At 46.9% G+C, this 27,225-nt stretch overlaps 1 protein-coding gene across 2 annotated transcripts; it reads left to right on the top strand.

Moving 5' to 3' along the window:
* Positions 1-10,078: 10,078 nt before the first annotated feature.
* Positions 10,079-26,589, top strand: CCSAP (centriole, cilia and spindle associated protein). 2 transcript variants are annotated; one of them, XM_059170516.1, is made up of 4 exons: positions 10,079-10,262; positions 10,679-11,103; positions 24,815-25,083; positions 26,356-26,589. In XM_059170516.1, the coding sequence occupies exons 2-4, from the start codon at positions 10,719-10,721 to the stop codon at positions 26,530-26,532; spliced, it is 831 nt and encodes a 276-aa protein (XP_059026499.1). In that variant the 5' UTR covers positions 10,079-10,262; positions 10,679-10,718; the 3' UTR covers positions 26,533-26,589. The 2 variants fall into 2 exon arrangements, with proteins under 2 accessions (XP_059026499.1, XP_059026500.1); XM_059170517.1 differs by lacking the exon at positions 10,079-10,262 and having other exon boundaries at positions 10,609-11,103.
* Positions 26,590-27,225: the final 636 nt, after the last annotated feature.

The raw sequence follows: 27,225 nt of genomic DNA, 5'->3' as shown, positions 1-27,225 counted from the left end.
TTTTTAAAAAAATCTTGTTTTCTATTTGAGACAAAACAGAGTCAACTGTAACATCCAAAGCAAGTGCATTTTCAACATCTGTTACGGTGCTAGGAAAACTCTGTGTTACTTGTTGGCAAATTTGACCCTACAATGTCTGAGTGCTGCCTTATCTGTTGGCAGACATGCTTACACGCACCACCAACACGGGCTGGCTGAAGTTATGGGGGTGTTATCTCCCCTTGACCACACAGTGCTAAAGGTTCAGCCTGGCTTCTGACCAGCCATCCTTGTCATGGTTGCCAGTTCCCAGGGTTCTGAAAAGAAGGCATAAGGAGATGTGGGACAGTGTCAGCAGCCTCCAAACCTGTTGTTAATTTGTCACGGTCACTCAACTCCTTTTCACGCACCCACCCTCTCCTCTCCAGACTCAGGAGATGAGCGACTCTCTGACACTCCTGAGTCATTCAGGCAACAACGTTTAATTGGCTCTGAAAGTTGAGTGCACTTTGACGTCACCATGGATCTTCAGGACTGTCAAAGTATATGTTATGAACTGAACTGTGTTCCCTCCAAATTTGGATGTTGAAGCCCTAACCCCCAGTATGATTGTACTTGCAGATAGGGCCTCTGAGGAGGTGATAAAGGTTAAACGGGTCCTAAGGGTGAGGCCCAGATGTGATAGGACTGGTGTCCTCATAAGAAGACGCAGAGTTCTCTCCATCAGGTGAGGACACAGCGAGAAGGCAGCTGTCTCCAAGCCGGGAAGAGGGCTTTCACCAGCAAATGATTGTGCTGGACTTAAGTCTCCAGAACTGGGAGAAACAAATTTCTGTTATGGTAGCCCCTGGTCTTTGGTATACAGTTATAGTAACCTGAGCTGACCGATACAGTATCATCCCCTCAATGTGGGCAACATTGCTCTCTTAAATATGTAGAAAGAACATGTGTCAAAAATTGATTTAAGGGGCACCTGGGTGGCTCGGTGGGTTAATCCTCTGTCTTTGGCTCGGGTCATGATCTCAGGGTTCTAGGATCGAGCCCCATATTGGGCTCTCTGCTCAGTGGGGAGTCTGCTTCCCCACCTCTCTCTCTGCTTGCCTCTCTGCCTACTTGTGATCTTTGTCTGTCAAATAAATAAAATCTTTATAAAAAAATTGATTTAAGCTCTCACCAAAGGGCCCTGCATGATGATGAAGCTGGTTCTCAGTTAGACTTCTGTATTATTTTAAGATTTATTTATTTATTTGAGAGAGAGAGGAAGTATGAGCTGAGGGAGAGAGAGAGGGAGAGAGAAACTTGAGCAGATTTGGAGCTAAGTGCGGAGCCCAGTGCCGGGCTCCATCTCATAATCCTGAGATCACCACCACCTAGGCACCCCTCGGTTAGACTTCTGAAATGAGCACCTTCCTCTGACTCTTGCTCAAAGGCACAAGGTCATCCCATACTGCTGCTTTCTCATAAAAAGAACTACCCTCTGTTGATTGCTTATTGAACGAATATATAGTTCTATTACTTCATGAACTGTAATTTTATCCAGTCTTCACGAGAGCTGTCATTATGTCTATTTTATACCTAGGGACGCTGAAGCACAAAGAAGTTAAATGACTTGACCAAGCCCACCTAGTGGCAAAGTCAAGATTCACACTCAGTCAACCTGGCCCTTGGTGCTTACTATCCTTACCCCACACCACATTGTCTCCGCTCTCTTTATTCTCTGCCTCAGGGTACTTGGCCACTACTCCTCAGCCAGATTCCTTTTGTCTTTTTTTTTTTTTTTTTTTTAAGATTTTATTTATTTATTTGTCAGAGAGAGAGAGAGCAGGAGGCAGGGGGAGAAGCAGTTCCCCTCTGATCAAGGAACCCGACACAGGACTTGATCCCAGGACCCTGGGATCATGACCTGAGTTGAAGGCAGACACTTAACCAACTGAGCCACCCAGGTGCCCCACAAATTCCTTTTGTCCTAATCTCCCCTTCTAGCAACATGAATGGAGTTGGCCATAGTTCAGTTCCATTTCTGTCTCCGCTACTTACTAGCTGTGGAATCTTGGTTTGGGTACTTATTAGGGCTAAACCTCAGATTCATCATTTATTTAAAAAGTCTATGTCACAGAGTTGTTTTGAGAATTCATTGAGATAACATGAGTAAAGTTCCTGATATTAGTAGGCATTTGATACTAGCTCTGTTACATATCATATAGTCTCATGAATAAAAAATAGGGGTTCTCTTCCTGGGATCCAAAGCCAGCATGGAGAGAGGATGACAGGAAGACATCTTTCTTCCTTCTTTCTTTCTTTCTTTCTTTTTTCTTGTGAAAGAGTCTGTGGCTTTTGTCATATTCCCAAAAGAGTAGGTGACCTGCCCTCCAGCCCCCCACCATCAGTTGGGAACCAGTGAATGTTAGTGAGCCTGGAGACTGAGACTTGAGTCCTTCAGAATTCAGAAATAAATTGAATCTTTTATATTTTCTGCCCTCAGCACAGCTGGGCACATAGCTGGACCTGGGTCTTTCAGCTTTCCTACCCCTGAGCATGGAGCTGGACACGCAGCCAGCTCTTGGTGATTGCCTGAAACTGAATTTCACTGGAATTCAGTGATGGATGTCAAGGTCTAGGAGGGTGGGGTTCCTGATGTTGCCCGCCCACTGTGAAAAGATTTCCAAAATCACTTCTCTTGTCTGACAACAAAGCTGAGTATTCCAAATGTTGCATTGGAAAAGGACGCTGATTACACCAGCCCAATTGCACTATGACGTCTACTGCTGGAGACCGGTGCGTGGGTGGCAGGCGTGGCTGTGCATACGGCAAGTCTGTCAGACTGTATTAGCCCTCGCTGCTCTCCCCTCACTCAAATACATTGAAATAATAGCAACTACCGTGCAAAGAAAGGAAACACAAGCTATTCATTTCATTTTTTATTTTGACCCATCTACTTGTGGGCTGTTATACCCACCTCAACTTAAAAAGGACTTAAGTATACCTAGCTATTGATTTCCAATTAAGGTCTTTAATGGATCTTGCCTTCCTATGTGAGATCTGGGTATTTATATCACATACTCCTGTCAATCTCATTGAATTAAGAAAGTTTATATTTTACTTCAATTCTGAAGGGTGAGTAATAATTTTCAAATAATAAAGAAGTAGCAGATTAAGGAAGTATTTTAGTAAGCATCTAAAATATACATCCTACAAGAGAATAAGACCAGTGAGAGAGACAATCAGAGTAAGAAGAAGAACATGCAACAGAACAAAGTCGTGGTCAGCTAGTGGATGAGAGTGAACCACGAATTTGGCTCTAGGCAGCTGTCAAAGCAAAGAAAAACCACAGAATTTTCCAGAAGGTTAAAAAAAAAAGTCAATTTGTCAAGCCAGGACTAAGACAAATTTCTCAGTGAAAGGGGTGATGGGGCAGGCAGATCATTGCAACTGCCTCGCGTGGATTTCATAGAGAGTATCTGGCTGTTTCTTGTAGAGGCCCCCAGCAAGGCCAATCCTCTAACACCAAATGCAACTCAGGAGAAAAACCATTCTGGGAGGCACCCTCGATGCTCTTGAAGAACACTTTTCTAATGGATTGGCTAGAATGCAAAGAAAAGATTCAGATGGAAAAAAAAAAAAAAAAGAATTGCCTAGAGCAACGGAGTGTGTGCATATCCATTGGGCAGTCCTCCCTGAAAAATATGTTATTGCTCCCAAGCCTCATAGAGTGGGGGGTGCTGTTCTCTGGGAGACAGACCTGGAGTAAAGACATTCTATGAGGTTTACCAAGTGGAGTGTAGAATGCCCATCCTTCCATGAAAATTATGAAGCCTCAGAAAAAAAGATGCGTGTCCTGATCTGCACGGGGGTGGGCTGACAGTGTATGCAAACAGGGCCAAGAATGTCTTCCGAAACACACACAAATAGATTACCTGGGGCTCAGCATGCAACACCAGAGAGCAAGACAGCACCAGTGACAGTCTGGGCGCTCTTTCAAAGCAGGCGTTGCCGATCCAGTCAGCGGAGACTGTACCCGGAATTGTAAGGTCTGACAAATTACCATGGTAATCACAGTGTGCTTCTGGGTGTGATGGCTTATTATCTAGTAGTCAAGGTAATTGGAGATATTTTTGCTTCTTTGTTAGACACCGCCAAGAGAAGGAGGATCAGGAAAAGGGGATCGTTCTGAACAGACTCAGAGGCCCAGTGCTAGAAGTCAAGGAGAGAGAGAAGAGGTGGTGGGAGAGGGAGGGAGAAGGAAGCAGGAAGAGCATGTATGGCTGTTTAGGGAATGAAGGTGAACAGGAGGTAAAATGTAGCCATGGTGGGGGAAGGCAGGAGGGCACAGAGGTTTTACAGTCTGAACATTTGTGTCCCCCCCACCCCAAATTTATCTGTTGAAACCAACCCCTCCCATGCCCCGTCAGCTGGTGTTAGCAGTTGGGGCCTCTGGGAGGTGATTCAGCCATGAGGGTAGACCCCTCCTGAGTGGGATTAGTGCCCTTAGAAAAGAGGCCCCCCGAGAGCTCCCTCGCCCCCTTTCCTGCCATGGGAAGACATAGAAGACACCATCCATGAACAAGGAAGACAGGACTCTCACCAGAACCCAACTGTGCTGGCAACTTGATCGCAGATGTCTGGCCTCCAGAACTGAGAGAAATATGTTTCTGTTGTTCATAAGCTACAAAGCCTATGGGACTTCACTACAGCAGCCTGAGTGGACTAAGATAGGGGTCCCCGCCTGAGAGCCAGCCCCAGGCCTCCACACCTCTCAGAGGAGCTCAAATTAGTGGTCAAGCTCAGGGTCTGTGATCAGTGGATCCTGCACAGAACCTCTCTTTGCCTGTTCTCTCTTTGTGAAGGACTTCGGGTGGTTTCCCTGGTGGGACTCCTGAAGCCCCAGATAGGGAGGAGTCTGAGTAACCAAGTTCTGCGCAGACACGCAGACACAGTGTATATGGCTGGTGTTCTCTGCACAGCCATCTTCTCCTTGTGAACGGGGCTCCAGGCCATCTAGTTGGCGGTATTTTCCCAGTCTTCTTGGTAGGAAAGCATTCAAGCTCAATTTTTTTTTTTTTTTTTTTTTTTTTTGCATACTTACGTTTTGCCTATGGCTGGTAGAGCCTTGAGAAATAAGGTTATGACTACCAGGAATAATTCAGTCCAACAAAGTCTTGGTCTAGATCTTGTTCCTATGGAAGGAACTATCTGCCCATAGCTTTGTAGATGATAATTCCTGACTATGTTCATTGCAAACAAGGAGGGAGAGAAGGCGGTTCAACAGTCCTGAGCTCTGCTTGATGATTTTGTTTACATGTTATTTTTCTGTGCTCTCATTTAGAATCTAGATTAGTCTGCAGCTCTGACAGCTCCTTCCCAGGGGACAGGCCTGGCTTCCCCTTCAGCTGAGGACTGGAGCAGACCCTGTGGGTAGAGAAACTCAGCTAGGCCTCCCCGGTGTGTAGCTCCTTATTTGCTCAGGTTCTTGCTCTCTGCGGGGCCCCGAAGGGGGCTTTGGCTTGTGAGTGTGCCCCCAACTGGGATGATACGATGATGAGAGGACGAACTCATGAGCCACTGTGTGATCGACAGGTCACCCCAGCAGGTGATTTGTAGTCTCGAAGATGACTCTGACTTTTTGACTCTGCGAGTGGGAGAATGAAAATGCTGTCAGCAGGAACTGGGAATTTAGGAGGCCTTGGTGGTGGTGGGGGGAGCAAGATGGCAGATCTGAACACAAAGCACACAGTGGAGCTATGCACAGGGAGAGAGTGGGTGATAAGGTGGTCTAGCCCTGCAGGGAGGGGCAGGACGTGGGGGCATCAATGCCCGAGAGTGGTCATCACTGCTATGGGATCCCTTGTTCAGAGACAGCTGGATGAGAGAGGCGAAGGAAGAATGGGGAATCCTTAGTTTGAACAAGGTCAAGGAGGAATTGGAAGCTGCCGAGGCATCTGGGAACCCTCGCAGAAAAGAGGAAGGAGTCCTGACTGTCCAGTGTTATTAAACAAAGTGCTTAACTGTTCATCAGAGAAATCAGCTCTGCTAATTTTAGAAGAAAACGCACCTATTTAAAACTTGCCTGGGTGGCTTCCAGAATCTGTAGAAGGGCTGTAAAAACAGACTTGGAGCTCTGTGAGGAGGAACCACCACAGAGACTGCCACTCTGCCCAGGACAGCGAGGTATGCGGCTGGTGTCTCAGACACCTTGAGCTCTGGATGCCAGCATCTCTCTGAGAACCACGGCCACTGCCTGCCCCAGGAACTCAGACTTGAACTCAGCATTTCGGCCAAAGAGAGAGCCTCCTGGTCCTTGCTTCTTTGCAACAGTAAACCCTGATGCCGAGCCTGGGGCCAGCAGGGTCTGATGATCAGAGTTTGGGGCCTCACAGTTGCACTCTGGCTGCAAGGGAGGCTGGGGAAAATCTCGAGCACACGTAGCTTCTCCCCTGGGAGATGGAGTTAGAAAGATGGCAGAGCGGATGGGGGACATCTGAGTACTTACACTTGTGTTTGGAGAGGAGGCAGACAGGAGATCAGGAGAGTTGAGAGGAAAGCATACAACATGGGAAGAACATTCCAGAAGAAAGAAAGAGTGAGATGGAGGAAGCCTTAGGAAGACAGCCTCCCCTGGCTCAGGACAAGGTTATTGACACAGGAGTGGGTTGCACCCTGAGGGTCATAACGCCTGAGGCTTTGGGTGGTAGGGCTCTGGGAAGCAGGGAGCTCAGAGAATTCGGGGTGCTCCACTGAAGGTGGTGGACAGCCTGAAGCCCTCCCCTTGTGTGAGGATCCCGCTTCATGGATGCCGGACAGTCAGCTGCAGGTCTTATATGGAATCTGTATGCCGATATGGCAAATACCGATTATTTTCCTATAATCTTCCAGGAGTTCCATATTCCTTTCTATTGGCTCCCCAGTTCCCGGGGAGGAGAGGTTCTCCCAGGGCTGCCTTTCACAGAAGCCTCCCCCTCCCAAAGTCGAGGGGGCAGATCTTCCCTCTCCTGTCTGTCCAGGAGCCTGCAGCCTGCCTTGGGGTTTCTCCTCGATGCCGCTCACATTTCACTCCCGTTTCTTCTGTGAGTTTCTCAGACCGTTTCTAAGATTTCCCTCTTGCGTAAGAAACCAGCTCCAAGTCCACAACGTTTGCCACAGTTATATCTTGTCATCTCTGCTCCGTGGTCCCAATTCCACCTGCAGAACTAATGGACACTCTGCCCCCCCCGCCCCTCCCCCAGCAACCCTCAGTGCTATATGAACAGAGGGTTCTTTAGAGGGAATGTTAGCCTCCCTGATGGAGAAATACAATCAGATAGATACTGCTTATGATTGTAGTCAATTTCCTAACAGCTGTACCTTACTTATGATCAACTACCTCCCAGCCCCCTCCCCTCACAGGTGCTGTCAAATTAGAAAGCTCTCGTCCTGTTCTTCTTCTTCTTCTTCTTCTTCTTCTTTTTTTTTTTTTAGTATTTTATTTGTTTATTTGACAGCTAGAGAGAGAGCACAAGTAAGCAGAGTGGCAGGGAGATGGGGAGAGAGAGAAGCAGGCTCTCTGCTGAGAGCCTGATGTGGGGCTCGATCCCAGGACCCTGGAATCATGACCCAAGCCGAAGGCAGCCGCTTAACCAACTGAGCCACCCGGGGGGCCCCTCGTCCTATTCTTAGACACAAAGACAAACACACCCAGGAGCACATGCAGTTTTGTCTGCCTACCTCTCCTCCTGTGCTTATCGCGGGGCTGTCACTCTCAGCCTGCTACCCTATCGCCATCTACAGGGCTGGGCTCGGTAACCCAGGCTTCGCCAATCATATCACTTCCTACACCTAGCAACAGCTCAGCCTGTGACAAAGAATCTTTCTCTAATTGGAATACCAAGAAGTTCTCTCTTGCTGCTGGTCCTCTGCTAAGACATCATAAGCTTGGGGCCACAAGGGTACTTCCTCAGCTATGTAGGAGACGTCCATTTACAGGGGGAGACACAGGAGCCAGCCCCACGAGGAAAGCAGAGTTCAAAGACAGAAAGAAATAGAATTCCAATGACATTGACTGGGTCACTGGATTTAGCTCTGCTAGAGTCACTAAATATCCTTCCCTTCTCTTTCTCTCTCTCTCTTTCTTTCTTTTAAAGACTTATTTATGGCAGGAGGGAGAGGGAGCACAAGCAGGGGGAGTGGCAGAGGCCGAGGGAAAAGCTCTTGATCCCAGGACCCCAGGATCATGACCCGAGCTGGAGGCAGACACAGCTGAAGGCAGATGGTTCACCTACTGAGCCACCCTGTCACCCCTAAATATCCTTTCTGTTTAAGCTAGTTGAATTGGTTTTTGTTACCTCCAAGTAGATGAGCCCTGATGAATAATAACACTTTAAAGAATTAGAATGAAAGTAATACCCTTAATTGGGCAAAACAGTAAACAAATAAATTGTTCTTCATTCTATTTTTAGTTATACAAAAAATGGTATACTACGTTATACATTTTGTGTGTGTGTGTGTGTGTGTGTGTGTAGATGTGTGACTGTAAGGTTTGATCACAAATTTCTCCCTCCAGAACTCACGCCTCTTTGCAAGGTAAGTGCAGCCATTCCTCTCATGTGCGGTGGAGTTCATCTCTCTCTCCCTCTCTGAATCAGGCTGGCCTTGTGGTTTGAATCTTAGTATGCACCACAAAAGATGCTTATGACCTTCCCAGGCCCTCCAGCTTCTGTCATTACCCTCTCAAAAGAGGACCAGGTGAAAAAGCCAGTCTAGCCCCCTGGAGGATGAGGCCATAGTGGGGCCACCAAGGCAGTCCATGACCAGGAAGGCATGTGAGGCCCTCTGGAGCCTTCCAAGATGGCTCTCCCTCTAGCTGAATGCTATTGTGTAAGTGACTCTAAACCAGCCAAGTGAAACCAGCAGAGGAATTGCCTGGTGACCCCACAGAATTAGGAGAAATAATAAGTCTTAATTGTTTTAAGCCACCAAGATTTGGGGTGGTTAATTATGAGGCCAAGGCCAGCTGAAACACATTGTGTTCTGTATGTTTCACGTAACTGCAGCTCGTCATTCTCTCCAGATTACTAATGTATTTGTTAAAATTCTTTTTGGTTGCAACCCATCTAAAACTAACTGGGACAGCTTAAACAAAAGTGAAATGCATTAGAAAGTTTCTGGAGGTAACTCAAGGAACAAAAGATAAAGTTGGGGAAGGGAGAAGTCAGGGCCACTGTGGGGACGTCAACGGTGGGGGTCATGGAGTGTCCCTCCGGGAAAAGTGCCATTAACCATCCAGTGGTAGTGACTCCGGCACTGCTAACTTCAAGTTCTCAGGACAGTCTGACAGATCCCACTTAAGCAGTATCTACCTCTAGACCCTTCAGCTATGATGAGGGGCTGGGACGGAACACAAAAGCAGAAGCAAAACTTAAACAACAACAACCCACATGTTAGGTGAAGGGGTGGGGGGCGGGGCGGGAATCCCAGTATGGTACTCACACCTGGCCGAGGCCTGCTTTTCAACTGCTAATTACTTTGATTTTTCAAAGCTTCTTTCAAATCTTTTCGTAAAGAATGTATCAGAGCTCCTCTCAAAGGAGGGTAAGAATCTGCGTGGGGCCACTCTTGAAACTGTGACGACTACAGCAACATTGTATACGTTCGCACAAGGCAACTGAATCTGTCAAGACTTTTTTTTTTGTACAAAGGTCTCTGAGAGGGTGGGTTGGCGGTTTTCATGAAGTTAAAAAAATGTTTGGGGTATCGACCAGAAAGGAATTGTACTAAAACGTAAAAAGAGGTGAAAGCCAGAGCAACAGGTGCTGTGAACACAGGAGGGAAGCCGAGAGCCAACGCGTGGGCTCGATTCTGGGAAAGGCGAGGGGTGCAGGTGCGTCAGGAGGGAGCGCAGCGGGTCGCGGGTCTTGGGAGGGGACGCACCGCTCCCGCGACAGGGCAGCAACTCCACCCCCTAACCGAGGCCTCCTGCGGCCGCGGGCGCCTGAGACCGCAGCGTCTGGGGACCAGGGCGCGCGGGCGCCTCGGACAGGTGGGCGGGGGCCGGGGGTCATGCAGCCGGGGGTTGCCGGAGGCGCTGCGTCCCCGCGCCTCGCGCTAGGCACTGAAGTAGCCGCCCCCAAGCAGCGGGGCGGGGGCCGGGACCGGGAGCGCGCGGGGGAGGTGTCTGCTCCCGGGGACTGAGGCGGCGCCGTCGGCGACATCTTGCTCAGGAGGAAAGCGCCGGGGAGACCGGGTGGCTGGGAGCTGCTGCGCCCGGAGGACGGGAAGGGAGACGCAGGCCAGCCCGGCGCGGCACCCCGGAGGTAAGATGGGAGGGCGCCTCGGGGACCCCCTAGTCCCGCCCCTGCTTGGCCTCGCTCCTGCGCCCGCCGGGCCCCGGCCTCCCGCGGCCCTGTCCCCCTAGCCCGCAGCCTCTGGCGTCCCACCTCCCGAGCCGTCCCCCGAGGTGGCCCCTATCCCCCACCCGCTCCTCCCGCCCCGTGCCCTGCCGGGGCTCTCTGGACTGGGTCACAGGACGCGACGCCACCTGCCGGGTCCTGCCGGGTCCTCCCGGGGCCCGCCCCTTCCCGGGGCCGGCCGCCCGCTCCCTCCGCCCCCTCACCGCCGCCCCCGCCCGCGTCCCGCCCCGTGCGGGCGGGGCTCTGGTTTAAACGTCGCGGCGGGCCGGGCGGGCGAGACAGGAGGGGCGGGCCTCTGTGTTGTGTCCCCGGTTCCGTAGGCGGCGGCGGCGGCGCGCACTCCAGCCGGCGGCAGGCACCATGGCCCCGGGGAGCGGGGTGAAGAGCGAGTACATGAAGCGCTACCGGGAACCGCGCTGGGACGAGTACGGGCCGTGCTACCGCGAGCTGCTGCACTACCGCCTGGGCCGCCGGCTGCTGGAGCAGGCGCACGCGCCTTGGCTCTGGGACGACTGGGGCCCGGCCGGAGCCTCGGACGACTCGGCGTCGTCCGCGTCGTCGTCGGGAGCCGGGGACCCCGCGCCCCAGGGCGCCCCCGCCTCGCCGCCCGCGGAGCCCGCGGCGCGGGAGAGGCCGGAACGGCGGGCGCGCGGGCCGGCGGAGGAGCTGGGCGTGGAGGCGGCGGAGGCCGAGGAGGCCCGGGACGCGGAGGGCGCGGACGAGGCGGCGGCGGCGGCGCTGCCAGGTACCGGGCCGGGAGGGGGCTGCGAGGGGCCTGCGTAGGGCTGCCCCGCTCCGGGTCTCGCTGCGCTCCGGGCAACCCCCCCCCCCCCTTTTTTCCTGGTAGATGATGAATCCACGTCCCTTGACAAAATAAGGATGCTGTCAGCCCCGCCCTTGCCTTCCCACCCTTTATTTCCATAATAGGATGGCTCTGGGTTGAGCCAGTTATAGGAATTCAGCTGAAGCGCTGCTGAACTCCGTGTCTTCACCGAGGGCCGTGGTTGCTTCACTGCGCTCTGAAATCCCATCTATTTATATCTAAGCGCCCATTTTTTTTTTCGCAGAGGAGCCCAGCTTTCACCGGATTCTCAAAGAGGACCTACCCCGGGAGAGGTTAAGAATCACGGAGCCAGGCTTTCAGTCTTATGAATGGGGCCGCTGTTTGCTGTGTTAACTCCCTGACCCGCTGCGTTGTCTCTAAAGAATATTTTGAATTTGTTTACGCAGGCTGTTGCGTAACTCCTGGTTGGTGGGAGAAAATTCCTCGTGAGGGCTAGGTGCTCTCTGCTCCTTGCCGGCGCACGGAGCCCAAGCGCGCATCCTTCTCCGAAGGCTGCCGCGGTGGAGGGCTGGAGCTGCCGCTGGAGCAAGGCTCTTGGGTGCTGGGTGTCTTGCTTCAGCCAGGGCCCTGCACCTTGTCTCCTGGCCAGACGGTCGCCGAGCTGCGGTCTCAGCATGAGAGGCCCGGAGGATGGTCGCTGGTGCCCAGCACCGAATTAAATGCCTCAGGCGGGATACAGCCTGGAGCGACGAGTGGTTCCTTCCTTCTGCCTTCTAACGTTGGCCAGATGCCTCTCCCTCTCCACCCCCATCCTGGGTCCCTCGATTTAAAAGATTTTGTTTGACAGAGATCACAAGGAGGCAGAGACAGGCAGGCAGAGAAAGGGGGGGCGGGGAGCAGGGTCCCCGCTAATCAGAGCCCAATGTGGGGCTCATCCCAGGACCCTGAGATCATACCTGAGCCAAAAGCAGAGGCCCAACCCACTGAGCCACCCAGGTGCCCCCCCCCACTCGATTTTAAAGAGGCTCCTGCAATTAGAATAACCGAGAGCTTCTTAAGCCTCCAGTCACTAATCTTAGAATATGTATGGTCTCGTTTGACGTTCAAAATAGTTCTAACTGATGGGAGCATAATTTTTTACGTTTTATAGATGAAGAAATGGAAATGCAGGCCAAATGATCAGTGACTTTATTTTTGTTTGCTTATGGCATGGTAAGTGGTAATTAACCAACTCTGCAGTTTGTAGTGGTCTCTCTGCAAGAGGCTCAGGAGGAGAGGAGATGTCATCTTTGAGTCGGAGAGCCAGGCCACCGAGCTCTCCTTCCGTCATCTTAAGTTATTCTCAGCAATATCTGCTGCAGAGCGGCCTCTCCCTCTTTGTGTTCCTTGTCGATTACCAGAGATTTATGAATACCTGGAAGCTGGAGTCCTAGTTACAGGGATCGCTGGTGGAAATTTGAATAACAGAAGGTGGTGGGGTGGGGGGGGGAGTGGGGGAAGGGTAGGGGAACAGACCTTCTGATTGATTCCTGTGGCACTGATCCACAGACCAAGTTGTGAGATGTACTGAATCAGACAATGTGCTTTTCTCCTTCTGGCCATTCCCTTTCATTGTTTCTAAAAGAGGTGTCAGTTATTTCTGTGGGTATAGAAATGCAGCTTTCAGATGGCATTGTGGTAAAGATGGTTCCGTGTTTGCCTGAATTCAGGATTATTTTGGTTTCCGTAGAGACACTGACTCCTACCAGTGGCTAAGGTCAGTCATTTCTTCCCTGCTAATATTTCTGGTTCAGGTGTTGGGCAGAAGGAAGGATGTTTGCTGAGTCCAGACTCCCGACTGCAAAATCCTTGTTTTCCAGTGGATGATTTTACATACTACAAGGATGAGCATTCTTGAATTCCTATAGAACATAAACATTTGGTTCTTGTTTTTATTGAAGCCAGATGTACACATGAATCCTACAGTTCTGTATGGCTTATTACAGAGATGCAGCAGCTCCCCAGCCACACACAGACCAGTTGCCCATTCCTTAGGGCTCCACTTCCAACTCCTTTGGTTTTTCTTTTGGTGCTGGTATCTATTTCTCCAAGTAACATGGAGAGTGTTCCTTGTAAATAACAATAAATAAGCAATTGTTGTTTGTTATTGATGGTATTAACACTTCTTAATTTTCTTCCCCAGTTTTTCGCATTATCTATCTGGCTTTCGTTCTTTTCGCCCCTCTCCTAACCCATGCACAAGGCCCCTCCCCATAACTTCTGAAATCTAGTCAGCCCGGAGTTGGTTAGGTTACAGTCAGTATCTACAATGTGGTGCCTGGAAAAATGTTGTTCAAAGCTGTCCTGTATTGTTTGCCATGACTCCTTTTTCTCTTACAATACAACCAGCACATCGGGTTTGCTGTCACTCTCGACATCTTAAGACATCCCTGCCAGAGCCTCTGACCTACTTCCATCTGGCCTGGTTGCTGCTCTTGCTACCTGCTGCCCTGCCCGGTCCCATGTTGGGAGGGCCTTTTGGGCACCACCCCACAGACTCCTTGGTTTCCCTCTCGGGTAGGAGCCCTTGTGTGGCCCTCACATCATTTTCCTTCTTGGTTTACCCCTCCTGTTGGAGTTTGTCTTCTAGTAGCTTCGTGAAAAAGGGTATGTGAGACATGAATTTCCTAAGACCTTGCATGTCGGAAGATAGCTTTATCCTGCCCTCATGATTTGGTGGGTTTGTGGCTGAGCTTGGAATTCAGGTTGGAAACATTGTCTCTAAAAAATCTGGAGACATCGCTCTGTTGTGTTGTAACTCGTGATACTGCTGTTACAATCCTATGTCTTCCTGATTCTTGATTACCTGTCCCCACCGTCAGGAAGTGTTTAGGGTCTTCTCTTTGTCCTTTTATTTGGAATTTTTTCCTTGGTCTATGTCTGTTTTCCTCCAGTGTTCTGGGTGAGTCCTCACAGTGAAACTCCTGCTTTGTAATTTTGGTAAGTTTTCTTGAGTTGTTTTTTCATTTCTATTCTGTTGCTGTTCCTTTCCTTCTAAACGTCTTAGCTGGATGTTAGACTTCATGAATTTATTCCTTCCTTTTCTAATATGCACCCTACCCCCTATTTTCATATGTCTTTTTCTTCTATTCTTCTGGGTGATAGTCTCAATTGTATCTTCCCAGCTCTGCTATTACATTTCTTTTTAATTACTGGCATCCTATTTATTTTTAAATTTAATTAATTTTGATTTCTGGACTTACCTTCTTCCCCCTCTCTTTCTCTCTCCTACCCCCCTCTTTCTCTTTTTATTCCTTTTTAAGAAATAGTATTCTGTTCTTGATTCATGCATACAGTGTCTTCTATTATCTTGGTGAGGATATTACTAGAAGTTTTTTGTTTTCTTCCTGTATTTCTATAGCATAGTCTCTGGTTCCCCACTTCACCCCATTTTTGATTCTTTTTGTTTATAAACCTGTATTTCATGTTAGTTTTCTCAAATGTCTAATGACCCTTGGCTTCTCGTCCTGATTTAAGAGAGGGTGCTAAAAAGCTGTCAGGATGTTCTTTGTGCGGGGTAGGTGGCAGTGGGAGTGTTTACTATGGAATGCTTTGAAGCATGCCTTGAAGAGTGGCCTGGACTGTCTCTAATTTCTTTTTCATAGTCCTATTTCTTCTTAAATTAAATTTGTTTTTTAGCAAAGTTATACATATGCATAATTTTTAAATATACACTTAAAATGAAAAAAATAATTCTGACCGATTTCCCATATCCCTTGCTTGCTAGGGTGCACGTTCCAACTCTTTTCAGCTTTGGCCACCTTCTTCTCATCTAGATTTACCTGTTGGCTTTTTTATTTTAAATGTTGTATAATGACTTCCCATCATGGGAGATGATTTAGCTTAAGATCTTTGCTCTGCCCCCCCCCACCTCCCGATATATATATAGCAGCACCCACTTGTCCCACAGTATTAACTATACGACTATTTAAGCACTATTTAAGCACTATATGACTGTATGACTGTTTAAGCACAATTCTGTGTTTGAATTATTGTGGCTGGGTAAAATGGTATTTACTGGTGAGCCTGTAGTATATTCTGACTACATTTTCTTTTCGTTTATGTTTTTCCTGAAGTTAATCATTGCTTCATTTTTTTGTTTGTTTATATATATTTTATATTCCCATCATTAATTCAGCTTGAAATAGTCTGGTTATACTTTAAAACTTGTCCTATGCTAGACACATGAGGTGTTCAATTCATTCAATTTTTTCCTTGGAGACCTTTTTTTGAACCCTTATCCTCCTTTTCTTATTGATGCTGCCCAGATCTGACACAGCTAATGATCTGGGGCTTTTCTTCACTGTTTGCCTGAGTCTTCCTTTTGTTTACCTCCTTTATCTGAGCCCGGTCTTATAAATCTCAGGAGTTCCTTTGTGTGGCCAATCCCTTCCTTTTGGTGTAACACATCCTCTGTAAATCCTGAGAATACTTTTGTGACCTTGCATGACTGAAAATGCCTTTACTATATCCAAAAGCTGGATTGATATTTTGCAAAAGAGAGAACTCTAGATTACAAATTTCAGTACTTTAAGGCATTTTTATATTGAATCCTAGTTTTTGGTCTTGCTTTTTAGAAGTACCATGCCTCTCTGACACCCTGTGTATGCGACCTCTTTTTGTGGGGGGAGGGGATTAGGAGGGTGTTTCTAAGAGATTCTCCTTATCCTATATCCTACATGTTCTAAAATTCTATGTGTATGTCCTTTTTTTTTTTTTTTTAAATGTTAGCTCTACACCAGATGTGGGGCTTGAACTCATGACCCCGAGGTCAAGAGTCACATGCTCTGCCAACTCAGCCAGCCGGACGCCCCATATGTGTGTCTTTTATCATTCATTGCGCTGACAACTTGGTGGGTCTCTTTAGTCTGGAATATTTCTTATAGTTCAGTAATATTTTCTAGTACCACTTAAAATAATTTCCTGTGGTCTATTCATTTTTTCTTTCCATGATTATTTTTAGTTGGATGGTGTAACTCCTGAATCAAATCTCTAACATTTTTATTTAAAACTTCTCTGACACTGGAATTTTGGATTCTGTTTCCTTGGAGAACTCATCAATTTTATCTTCCAAACTTTATACTGAAATTTTTAAATCTCCCTTTCTAGTCTTCAATTTTGAAGAGATTACATGTTTTTTTTGTCCCAAGTGTTATTTTTTAAAAATTAAAAATTAAAAAATGGCATTCTGTTTTTCTTGGATTTCTTTTCACTCAAAAAAGAAAAAGCCATAAATATCCTTTGAGAGCTTCCTTGTATTTCCCAGTCTTTTCTGTATATTTTGATCTTTTTCTTTTTAGAGGACAGACTCACATGTTTGTTCCCAGCCTGTCCGCTCGCATGTAGGTTTGAGGTTTGGAGAGCTTTTCAGGAGCTCTCTATGTGGGGGTGCTTGTTGACTAATTGGATGAGGACCAGCTGTTTCTCTGAGGACTTCAAGCATAGTATACACCCATTTTTCTTGTGTTCACTTCCCAAACAGCAGGCCTCCAATCTCCTGCCTGGAGGGGTACAAGCCTGGCTGTCAGCATTCTGGGAACAGAGTTGGGGAAAGGGATCAGGGGCCTTGTTCTTTACTACATGAACCTATTTTCAGGCAGGTGTCACCCCTTACTTTTCCTGTGCCCTCTCTTTCTCCCTCTGGAGAGTAACCCATATGCCTTCTGGGCTGGGAGAGGGGCCATCACCTGGCTAATGGACTCGAGGAAAGTCTATGCAGGAGGTATGTACACCTACATCACAGAATTAGCCTGAAAACTAGTTGCTTAAGATTCCAGTACTCATTGGTTATTGCTCGTGGTTTCTGTGGGTGGAGTTTGGCCTGGGCACAGGGATGTGCCTTGTTTCCACTCTGTGCTGCCTGCAGCCTTGGCTGGAAGGTGCCAGGGCTGCGGGCTGCCTGCTGGGACCCTCACATGTGACATCTTTGTGTGCCCGGCCTTCCTCCTAATGTGCTGGCGGGCCTCCAAGAGCATGTGTTTCTGAGAGAGAGCGGGGCAGATGCTGGATTGCCCTTTATGCCTTACCACCTGGAGCCATGTAGCACCTCTTCACCGCATTCTTTGCTTACCAAAGTCTGCCCAGATTCATGGGGGTTCTAGAAGCATCTCCCAGTCCAGTTCTCCACAGGCACATTCATATTATGTTGTGAGAAGAGCACATGGGCTAGGGCACTGATTAATGCTGGACCTTCTGCTTCATTTTCCAGTTCCTTTTGGGGTTCAGTTTGTGTCCTGTGGGGCTTGCTTCTGCAGGGAGCTAGGATTCATCCTACTCAACCCTGCGAGGTCCCTTTTACATCTTCCTCTACTTTCCAGCTTCCAAAATTTTATCAACACCTGATGTCATCGCCTCCCTTGCTTTTTGTGCTGTGAGTTATGCCTTTTTTCCTTCACTCTAGTAGGCTTTTGGGATGAAGGGACTCTGCGCACATGTCATTGGTGCATATTTAACCTAAACTCTATTTGCTGTATTTTTTTTCCATTTGCTATATTTTTACTTATGTTTATTATTTACTTTTTTCTCTCTTTCTTGATCAGTCTTGCCCGAAACTTGTGAATCCCGTTAGTTTTTTTCCTAAACTAACTCTTGGCTATGTGGATTTTCTTTATTATATGTTTTTAGTAATCTATGATCTTTTTTCCCTTACTCTAATTTTCTTTTTTTTTTTTGAAGATTTTATTTATTTGAGAGAGAGAGAGAATGCATATGCAAGTGGGGGAGGGAGAGGGACAAGCAGACTCTGCACTGAGCTCAGAGACTGACACAGGGTTGGATCCCAGAACCCTCCATGACTGGAGCCGAAACCAAGAGTCAAATGCTTAACCCACTGAGCCACCCAGGTGCCGCCTCTAATTTTCTTTGTTTATTTTTCTAACTTTTTTTTTTTTTAAAGATTTATTTATTTATTTGCCAGAGAAAGAGAGATCACAAGTAGACAGAGAGGCAGGCAGAGGCAGAGAAAGAAGCAGGCTCCCTGCTGAGAAAGGAGCCCAATGTGGGATTCGATCCCAGGACCCCGGGATCATGACCCGAGCTGAAGGCAGCCACTCAACCATCTGAGCCACTCAGGCATCCCTATTTTTCTAACTTTTTAAGATGGGTGCTTATCATTGACATTGTTTTCCCCCATGCCTTTCTCTTTGGCTATATTGATTAAAGGCTTTAAATTTCCATCTGATTACTGCTTTAACTACATCATCAGTTGAGTATGATAAATCTTAACTCCCTGCAGGAGAAAGGCACAAGTTTTGTTTTTTATTCCTTAAGCAAAATATTATGATTTTTAAAATACACGAAAAATTAATAAAAATTAACACTTATGTATAAGACAAACATAAGGAAACATATTTATCTTTAAAATAAAAGTAAACTAGGGGCAGCTGTGTGGTTCAGTCAAGATACAGCATCTGTATCTTGATTTCAGCTCAAGTCATGATCTCAGGGTGGTGAGATCGAGCCCCATGTGGGACCCCTCACTCAGCACAGACTCTGCTGGGATTCTCTTTCTCCCCTTACCCCCCACCCCTGCTCACACCAAATAAATAATGAATGAATGAAAAAAGTATGTATATATATGTCTTTAAAGAAAAGAAAGAAAACCCATATACCAAAAATCTACAAACATTATGCTTGGTGAAGAAACTTTAGAAGCATTTCTCTTTTTCTTTCTTTTTTAAGACTTTTAATTGATTGATTGATTGACAGAGCGAGCACATGCACATGTGCACCACAGGCAGAGGGACAGAGGGAGAGAGAGAGAATCTCAAGCAGACTCCACACTGAGCTCAGAGTCTGACATGGGGCTCCATCTCCCCACCCTGAGATCATGACCTGAGCCAAAATCAAGATGTGGATGCTTCCTCAAGTGAAGCCATCCCAGGGCCCCTAGAAGCATTTCTGATAAGATCAGGATTAAGGAAGGCAGGACTTCTGTCCCCACTACTTTTTTTTTTAATTGTTAAAAATTGTAATAAAATATACCTAGCACAATTTCCAATTTTAGCCATTTTTAAATGTGACATTGAGTATATTCCCATTTTTGTGTGGCTATATGATTTGTTTTGATCTGTGCACTATTTAGAAATGTTTTTAAATATCAAAACTAGAGATTTTTAAAGTTTTTTCTTTTTATCTTATCAAGTTTAATTACACTGTAGTTGGAGGATACATTCTATGTGGTTTCAGTTTTGTAAATATATTAAGAGTTGGCTTATAGGGACTCCTGGTGGCTCATTTGGTTAAGTATCTGCTTTCAGCTCAGGACATAGTCCTGGGGTCCTGGGATTGAGCCCCAGGTTGGGCTCCCTGCTCCCCGTGGCATCTGCTTCTCCCTCTGCGCTTCCCCCTGCTCATGCTCTCGCTCTCTCCCTCAAATTAATTAACTAATTAATTAATTAATTAAAAATTTGGTTTCTAGCCTTAGATATGTCCATTCTTGTAAACATCAAGCATTTATATTATTACAGATTCTATATCCTGTAGTTATTGGCTGCAGTGTTGTACATGTATTCATTAGGTTGAATGTATTAATTCTGTTTTTCAAATACTTAAAAAAAATCAGAGTGTTGAATAAAAGTTACTACGACGGTGGACATATTCTTTGTATCACCCAGCACGGTCGTCACTGGCCACATGAGCTTACTGAGCACTTGAACTCAGACTAGCGGATCTGGGGAACTGAATGGTTATCTTTATTTTAATTCATTTAAACTTATACTTAATAGCCACATGTGGTTAGGTATTGGAGAGCACAGTCCTAAAACAAGACTGAGTTTACTTTTGTTTGAATCTTCTGTTGGTTACTGAGAAACGGGGCTGTGCTGTGATATAATGTCCAGAACACTGTTTTTGTGTGTGTGTTTGTTTGTTTGTTTTTGGTCTGGAGGCTTTATTCCGAGCCTCCTTCCTTTGAATAGGATTCTGAATCCCAGATTCACACACGGTTCTCTTCGGCCAGACACTGCTTGGAGTTTTGTAAATATTAATATTCTAGTGGTCAGCCCCGTGGCTTCTGCAGTTTCCGTCTCTGTCTCCTGCTGCTGAGGAGGGCCTGCAGTTTGTCTTTTTCTGGAAGTTCTGCGGAGGGTGAATGCTGTTATTTTATTGTCTGCCAGTGATAACTCCTTGTGTGCCTGCTCTGTTTGCTGGTCGCTCGTACTTATGCTTGACAGATCACTCGCAGGGATAACGTGGGGCCTCAGGTCTCCGAGGACAGTGGAGTTCCTGGTGCTGGATGCCTGCGGACGCTCTGCGTTTTGAGCACTCCTTGCTGGGGAGAGTCGGTCCCGGGGTCCACAGTTGCCGGAGCTGAGGTGTCCACTCTCTTCACTTGCTGTGGTCTGGTTCCCTGACCCCATGTTCCCCCCGTGAGCTGTGGGACAGCTTGGTTGCCAGATGCCAAGTCTCTTCCTCCTCATCCTACTGGCCCCCACGCCCGGTCACATTTGGCTCCGTTAACTGCTACCTCCTTTACTGAAGCGCTTCCCTTCTTTGCTCACCTGGTTAGTTTTTCTTCTTTTCTTTTTTTTTTTTTTTTTTTTTTTTAAAGATTTTATTTATTTACTTGAGAGAGAGACAGTGAGAGAGAGCATGAACGAGGAGAAGGTCAGAGAGAGAAGCAGACTCCCCATGGAGCTGGGAGCCCGATGCGGGACTCGATCCCGGGACTCCAGGATCATGACCTGAGCCGAAGGCAGTCGTCCAACCAACTGAGCCACCCAGGCGTCCCAGTTTTTCTTCTTTTCTAACAGTCCTTTCTTGCCCTTCGGCGGCTCCCTCCTCTGCCTGGCTGCTGCTTACATAATGGTCCCACGGGCCTGACTCCACTCTCCCCTTCTCTGCCTGCGTTGCTTCCGGGGTGACCTGTTCCACACGCAAACCCCAGCTCCCACCTGCCTACTCACTGCCTTCTCTCCCGGGCCCCAGAGTTAGTGGCCAGCTGCTGCCTGCTTCCTTGTTCCAGAAGCCTTTCACTTGTGAGGCGAGTATCCTTTCCTCGGCCTTTTATCGGAGGTTCGTTAGCCTGACCCTCCACTCCAAACACCTGTGGGAGCTGTAGCCTCCTCCTTGTCCCCAGTGCTGTGCTGCGTCTGGATCCACCGATTGGTCTTACCCAGTGCTGCTGGGCTGGCCACTCTGGAATGGCTTTGGCCCCACCTCCCTGCTGTTCTGACCCGTGTGTAGTTCCCAAGTGTCCGAGAGTCTGCACCTGCTGAGCTCGGTGGGTCCCTCTGGTCCTTCTTTGCCTCCCCACCTCCACCATGACTACTGGTCTTCCCCTTCCCCTTTAGCTCATCCTGCACGACGGTAGAGGCCTTACTCCTGAGTTTGGCATAGAAACTCTGTGCTATCTGCTCCACAGGCATTCTGTGTGCCTGTCATTTTGAACTATTTAGACTTCCTCTTCTTTCCCAGGCCTTTGAACAAGACATTCCCCCTTGCTGAGATTCTCTTTTCTGTTTTCTTCCAGGTTGGCTTATTCTTTCAACTACATCATTATGACCTTCTCGGGGTTGGCTGCTCCGGCAGACCTGGGTTGGACACATACAGAGTGGGACAGGAAGAGAAGGAAGGGAATTGAACAATGATGATTCGGGTTGTTTTCCCTCTCTCAGTCCTGTGATTGCACAAACCTTCGTCTCCCCCTTTCTGTTTTCCTTTGTCTTGGTCTTGATGGTCTCCTCTCCCCTCTTCCAGAAAAGAGAAGAGAACAAGGTGAGGACACATGACTCAGGAATGTTTGAGTGATGAATGGATTTAGGTTCTCATGGTAAGATGGAAGACGGGTGTCCCACCTTATCCGCAAATAGCTTACGCCTGTGTTTAAAGATGTGGCACAGTGGTACCAAGCAATAAACTCCAGGGTCAGTGCATGATCTGTTTCTTAAAATGTATAGTAATAAATGAAACAGTCTGGTAGAGTCAAGGTTGTTGTCATTGCTGAAGACCGAAATGGCAGTGATCTATCGAGGCTTCTTACACTTGTGCCACAGGATCTGGACTTCCTATTCAGGAGCTTACTCTAAAGGGACCATGGACAGAAGCAAGAAAAGAATCACAGCTAAAAATATTAAGGGACAAGAGTATGTCCTAAAGCAATGGCGAGGGTTTGACATAGCAACCTATAAACTCATCACCTGGAGACAAACTCTGAGACATATAAAGCGAGGGGTATCCTTAAGACCTTAGAGATCTTTAAACAGCCAGGGTAAGTGAAATGATGCCCCAGATGCATAAGGAGCGCCTATTCAAAAGGATGAAATTAGATCACAGTCTTACAGCAGACATTAACATTAACTCAAGTGGATTAAAGACCTGAATCCATAAAATTCCTAGAAGAAAACACAGGCGGTAAGCTCCTTGACATCAGTCTTCACAATGTGTTTTTTGGTCCTGATTCCAAAGGCAAGGGAAACAAAAGCAAAAATAAACAAATGGGACTACATCAAGCTGAAAAGCTTCTGCACAGCGAGGGAAACCGTCAACGAAATAAAAAGGCAACCTATTGAATGGGAGAAGATATTTGCAAATGACATATCCCATGAGGAGTTAAATATCCAAAATATTACAGAACTCCCACAACTCAACAAGAACAAAAGAAACCAAAATGACCCAAATTAAAAAAATGTGCAGAGGATCTGAATAGACATTCTTCCAAAGAAGATATACAGATGGCCAAAAGGCAAATGAAAAGATGTTAAACATCAGTAATTATCAGGGAAATGCAAGTCAAAACCATTTGTGGTTATGATATGGTGATAGGGTGTTATGATAGGGATGTGATTGTGATATCTAATTGTAGATAACACCTCACACCTGCTAGAATTGCTATTACCAAAAAGATCAGAAATAAAAGGGATTGCAAGGATGAGAAAAGAAGCCTTCTCACACTTGGTAGGAATATAAGTTGGTTCAGCCACTGTGGAAAACAATATGGAGATTCCTCCCAAAAGTAGGACTAGAATTAACCATGATCCAGCAATTCCACTTCTGGGGTTTTATCTGAAGACTACAAAAACACTCATTGGAAAAGACAGAGGCACCCCGTGTTTATCACAGCATGACTTACTGTAGCCAAGATACAGAGACAACCTAAGTGGCCACTGATGGATGAGTGGATAAAGGACGGAAGGCGTATAAATACACACGACGGACTACTGCTCAGAGTAGCCACAAGGAAGTAGGAAGTCTCCTATTTGCAACAACATGGGTGTCTCTAAAGGGTTTTGTACTCAGTGAAATAAGTCAGACTAAGAGAGACAAATACCATATGATCTCAGCTATATGTACAATCTAAAAAGCAAGACAAATCAACAAACAGAACAAAAACAGACTCAAAGATACAGAGAACAAATGGGCGCTTCCCAGAGGGAGCTGGGGGAGGGCAGAATGGGTGAAGGAGGTCAGTCGCTCAGTGATGGACAGTAACTAGGCTTACAGTGGTGATCACTTTGCAGTGTAATACAAATACCAACTTATGATGTTGTACACCCAAACTTTATATAATGCTATAGACAAGTTTTATGTCCATAAAAACAAATAATATAAATCCGGGCTGAAATGAAACATGCACTTGCAAAGGGTTTAAACAAAGCTGTGTAACTTTTATAAAAGATAAAAGGTTTATAAAAAAATAATGAAACTCATGTTAGGGAAGTGTGTATGTTTTAGAGCGTATCCTTAATGTCCGGTGTTGACCTCAAGCAAGGCAGTCCGATTTTCCTTCAGAGTTCCTCCAGCTCCTCTGACAGAATTTAGGACAGTGAGACCGTGGGTTCTGATTCATGTGGTCATTTCTGTCACAAGCGTTGGGGGAGCCCTTCTGTCCAGCTCTTCACACTGGGAATGTGGAGCTGAGCACCAGTAACTATGGAAACCACTCCCTATTGTGACTGAGGTCACCAGCTGGCTCTTACAAGGAGCAGGTAAGAGTCCTAGGGAGCTCTCCAGAGTCATGGAACAGCAGAAAGACTTAAAATTGAGTGTGTAAATGCAATCAGGAGCTTTCCATAATCGTGGTGCCTCAGGAAGAAATGGGATCCTGGAACTCTAGTTGAGTAATTTAAAAACTAACCTTTTGCGGCCGCTGGGTGATTACCACAAATCCAGATCTTTCTCTGAAGCAAGACATTGACGACTGGAGAAAGCTGTTAGACTGTGGTGCTTTCTAGCTGTTAATATTTAATTAAGATGCTTAACCTCAGAATATGAGTCATAGGGGCTCCTGGGTGGCTCAGTGGGTTGAGCGCCCAACTCCTGATTTTGGCTCAGAGTTCCAGCCCTCTTTCGGGCTCTGCCTGCTTGGGATTCTCCCTCTCCCCTCACCTGTCCTCCTCCCTCTAAAATAAATAGATAAATATTTTTTTAAAAAAAGAATACACATAACAGTTGTGGCTTTTGAATAGGCTTGGTTGAATAGTGATGTATTTGTTGTTGATTTTAAAACAGGATAGACTGAAAAGTATGATACTAACTTGTTTCCATATTTCTGTTTCCAGGAAATTATGAATTGAGCTATAAGTGAACAAGTTACTGAATTAAGCATTCTGAACTTTACAACCCAAATGTTTAATTACGTAGAACCATGGTTTGAAAGCATTCTCATTTTGTTTTATCTCCTTTTTTCCAAAAGCCCCGCCAGTGAAAGATATCAAAGAAAAACCTGAACAAGAGATCAGAACAAAAGAGACTGAGAAGTTACCTAACAGTACTGAACCTCGACAGCAACCAAGTGCCTTATTTGCCAGAGGAAATAGGAAAGCAGTCAAAAGTCCTCAAAGATCATTGAGTAGAATAAAAGAGAACAAGCATCCGTTTGCCCTTTACGGGTGGGGAGAAAAGCAGACGGATACAGGAAGCCAGAAAACTCACAATGTCTGCGCGTCCGCTCCGGTCCATGAGGTGGGTCCCATGAACCCGGCCTCCCTGACTTTCCTGGGAAGGTGGGAGGTGGGGTCTGTGCCGTGAGCATGTCCTTTGTTTACTGCGATGCTTTGGGGTCACGGTAGGTCTTCAGGGATGGCGGGGGGCCAAGGAGAGTCCAGACCCGGGCATCTGGTTGGCAAGCAGAAGTCTGGGTGTGAGCTTCCTGGGGATAGAGGGGTTTTGCTGGGGGTTAGCTGGGATCTGGAAGGTTTACCAATATGGAGGCAGGGGAAGAAGTGGCTGGGGTCAGGGTTTTCAGGCTCCTGGGGGGCCAGTAGGTCAAGGGAGGAGGAGCATGACCTGGCTGGCGGCAGCCCCTAGATTTGCCATGGGCCTCTTGAGAGGTTTCCAGTTCCTTTGGCTTTGATAACTGGTGTTCCTTGACTCCTTTGTTTTCTTTTGTTGGTTGGCATCTCCTGTAGTTCTTGGCATCTACTGTAGACTCCCTTTTGCCCTTTGCATTTGGTGTGGATGCTCATGTTTCCCCTGCTTGTCTGTACCGGGTGCCCCCTGCTGCTTGGAGCCTTCGTTGTCCTCTTGGTCCTGAGAACCTGTCTCATAAGCGGTCTCGGTGCGTGGAGCCCTAGAGCAGTTATGGACATTAGTGTCAACACCGCCACTACAGCCTAAAGCAAGGAATGAATGAAAAGAAGCAGAAAGTACGAACGGTTTGAATTCTGATGAAATACCATCATCAGATTTACACTGAGCGGACTTCTGCACGAGCCCTAGCAGATGGTGTTTTCTGGAGTGATATTTGAGACAATGAAGCTGTGCTTTAACAAAAGACTCTGGGATTAAGTTTAAGAGAGTTTTTCTGTAGTATGAATTGTTTTAAGTGGTAAAAATCCCTGGAGACTTTTTGCTTTTTTTTGTGTAGTATGTTGTCATAAAACATTTAAAGTCCTTTAATGGAATACTTATCCAGGCTTAATGCTAATAAGCTTTTTCAATAATTTTCCAGAGCCATTTTCTAGAGGCACTTTGCAAATTGGTTGCTTGCATTTCTAACTAAAATTCAGTCCTGTGGCTGTTTTTGGTGGCTTAGTGTCTTGGTCGCTGACAGTGGGTGTGGGGACAGCCGTTCTGGAGAAACTATCACACTCAGGGCCGGGCTTGCCTCTGCCGGGCTTCAGGTGACCTGTGCCTAGCTTCATTATAGATACTCTTGAAAATTGTTACAAAAGCCATGTAAGTTATTATGCATTTATTGTGGAAATAATCAGCGTTTATTTTTGAATAACTTAGATTCATGAGTCAGCATTGCGCGCCAAGAACAGAAGACAGGTGGAAAAGCGGAAACTGGTCACTCAGAGGCAGCGCGCCCACTCCGTGGAGGTGGAGAAGAACCGGAGGATAAAGCCTCCGCCCTCGGAGAACCCGTGGGTGACGGAGTACATGAGATGCTACTCAGCACGGGCCTGAAGGCAGGAACGGCTGCCGGGACAGCCTCTTCGAAAAAGAGTCAGCGGAAGAAAGAAGCAGCAGAACAAAAGAAAAACCATCAGAGGAAAACAGACACAGGTTTAAGAAACCAGCAATGACCCGGCGTTTTCTGTAGGGAATTTCCCGAAGACTGCTCTGTTTCGCTGGATCCTGGTCACCTACCTCAGCAGTAGGGCGACAGTTGAAGCCATAGACATTTGGGTATTTCTGAAGCTAATTCCCTAAATATTTGATATTCTTATAAGAGTTTTGTTTTAAAGCATCTTAATCTTTTCAACACCGACACCGAATGCCTTTAAGTGGCTACAGATGCTTCGCACTCGGTATTTCCGCCAGCTTAGCTGGAGCCCATTTCCTTCCTGTTCTCACCTCTTCCCAGACCCCGTAGCCAGTAAGATCATCCCAACTTGCAGCTTGAGACCCATTTTCCTTATGTGGAGTTTTCTTGTGGAAGAGCAGCTCTTCAAGTGAGTTTCAGCACTAATACTGACTCCTTGCGCAGTGAAACCAGAACTTACTTGTGTTTTGGTTTTGGCCCCACGTCACGTAGACTGTGATATTTAAGAATTCTCTGGGTTGGGTGAGGGTCCTCTTTTCTCTTTAAATTGACATCGAGTCACTTATTTCATAGCTCAGTAGATCGAATGCATTCCAATGAATGAAGTGCCACTG

The sequence above is a fragment of the Mustela lutreola genome, chromosome 4, assembly GCF_030435805.1.
Source record: "Mustela lutreola isolate mMusLut2 chromosome 4, mMusLut2.pri, whole genome shotgun sequence".
NCBI lineage: Eukaryota > Metazoa > Chordata > Mammalia > Carnivora > Mustelidae > Mustela > Mustela lutreola.
Note: the sequence above shows the minus strand (reverse complement) of the source record. Positions and strands in the feature narration are given on the sequence as shown.

Coding starts and splice junctions, on each gene's coding strand:
- CCSAP (XM_059170516.1), top strand. CDS start 10,719: ATGGCCCCGGGGAGCGGGGTGAAGAGCGAGTACATGAAGCGCTACCGG. Junction 11,104..24,814: donor GGCGGCGGCGGCGCTGCCAG/GTACCGGGCCGG, acceptor TTTTTCCAAAAG/CCCCGCCAGTGAAAGATATC. Junction 25,084..26,355: donor CGTCCGCTCCGGTCCATGAG/GTGGGTCCCATG, acceptor TGAATAACTTAG/ATTCATGAGTCAGCATTGCG.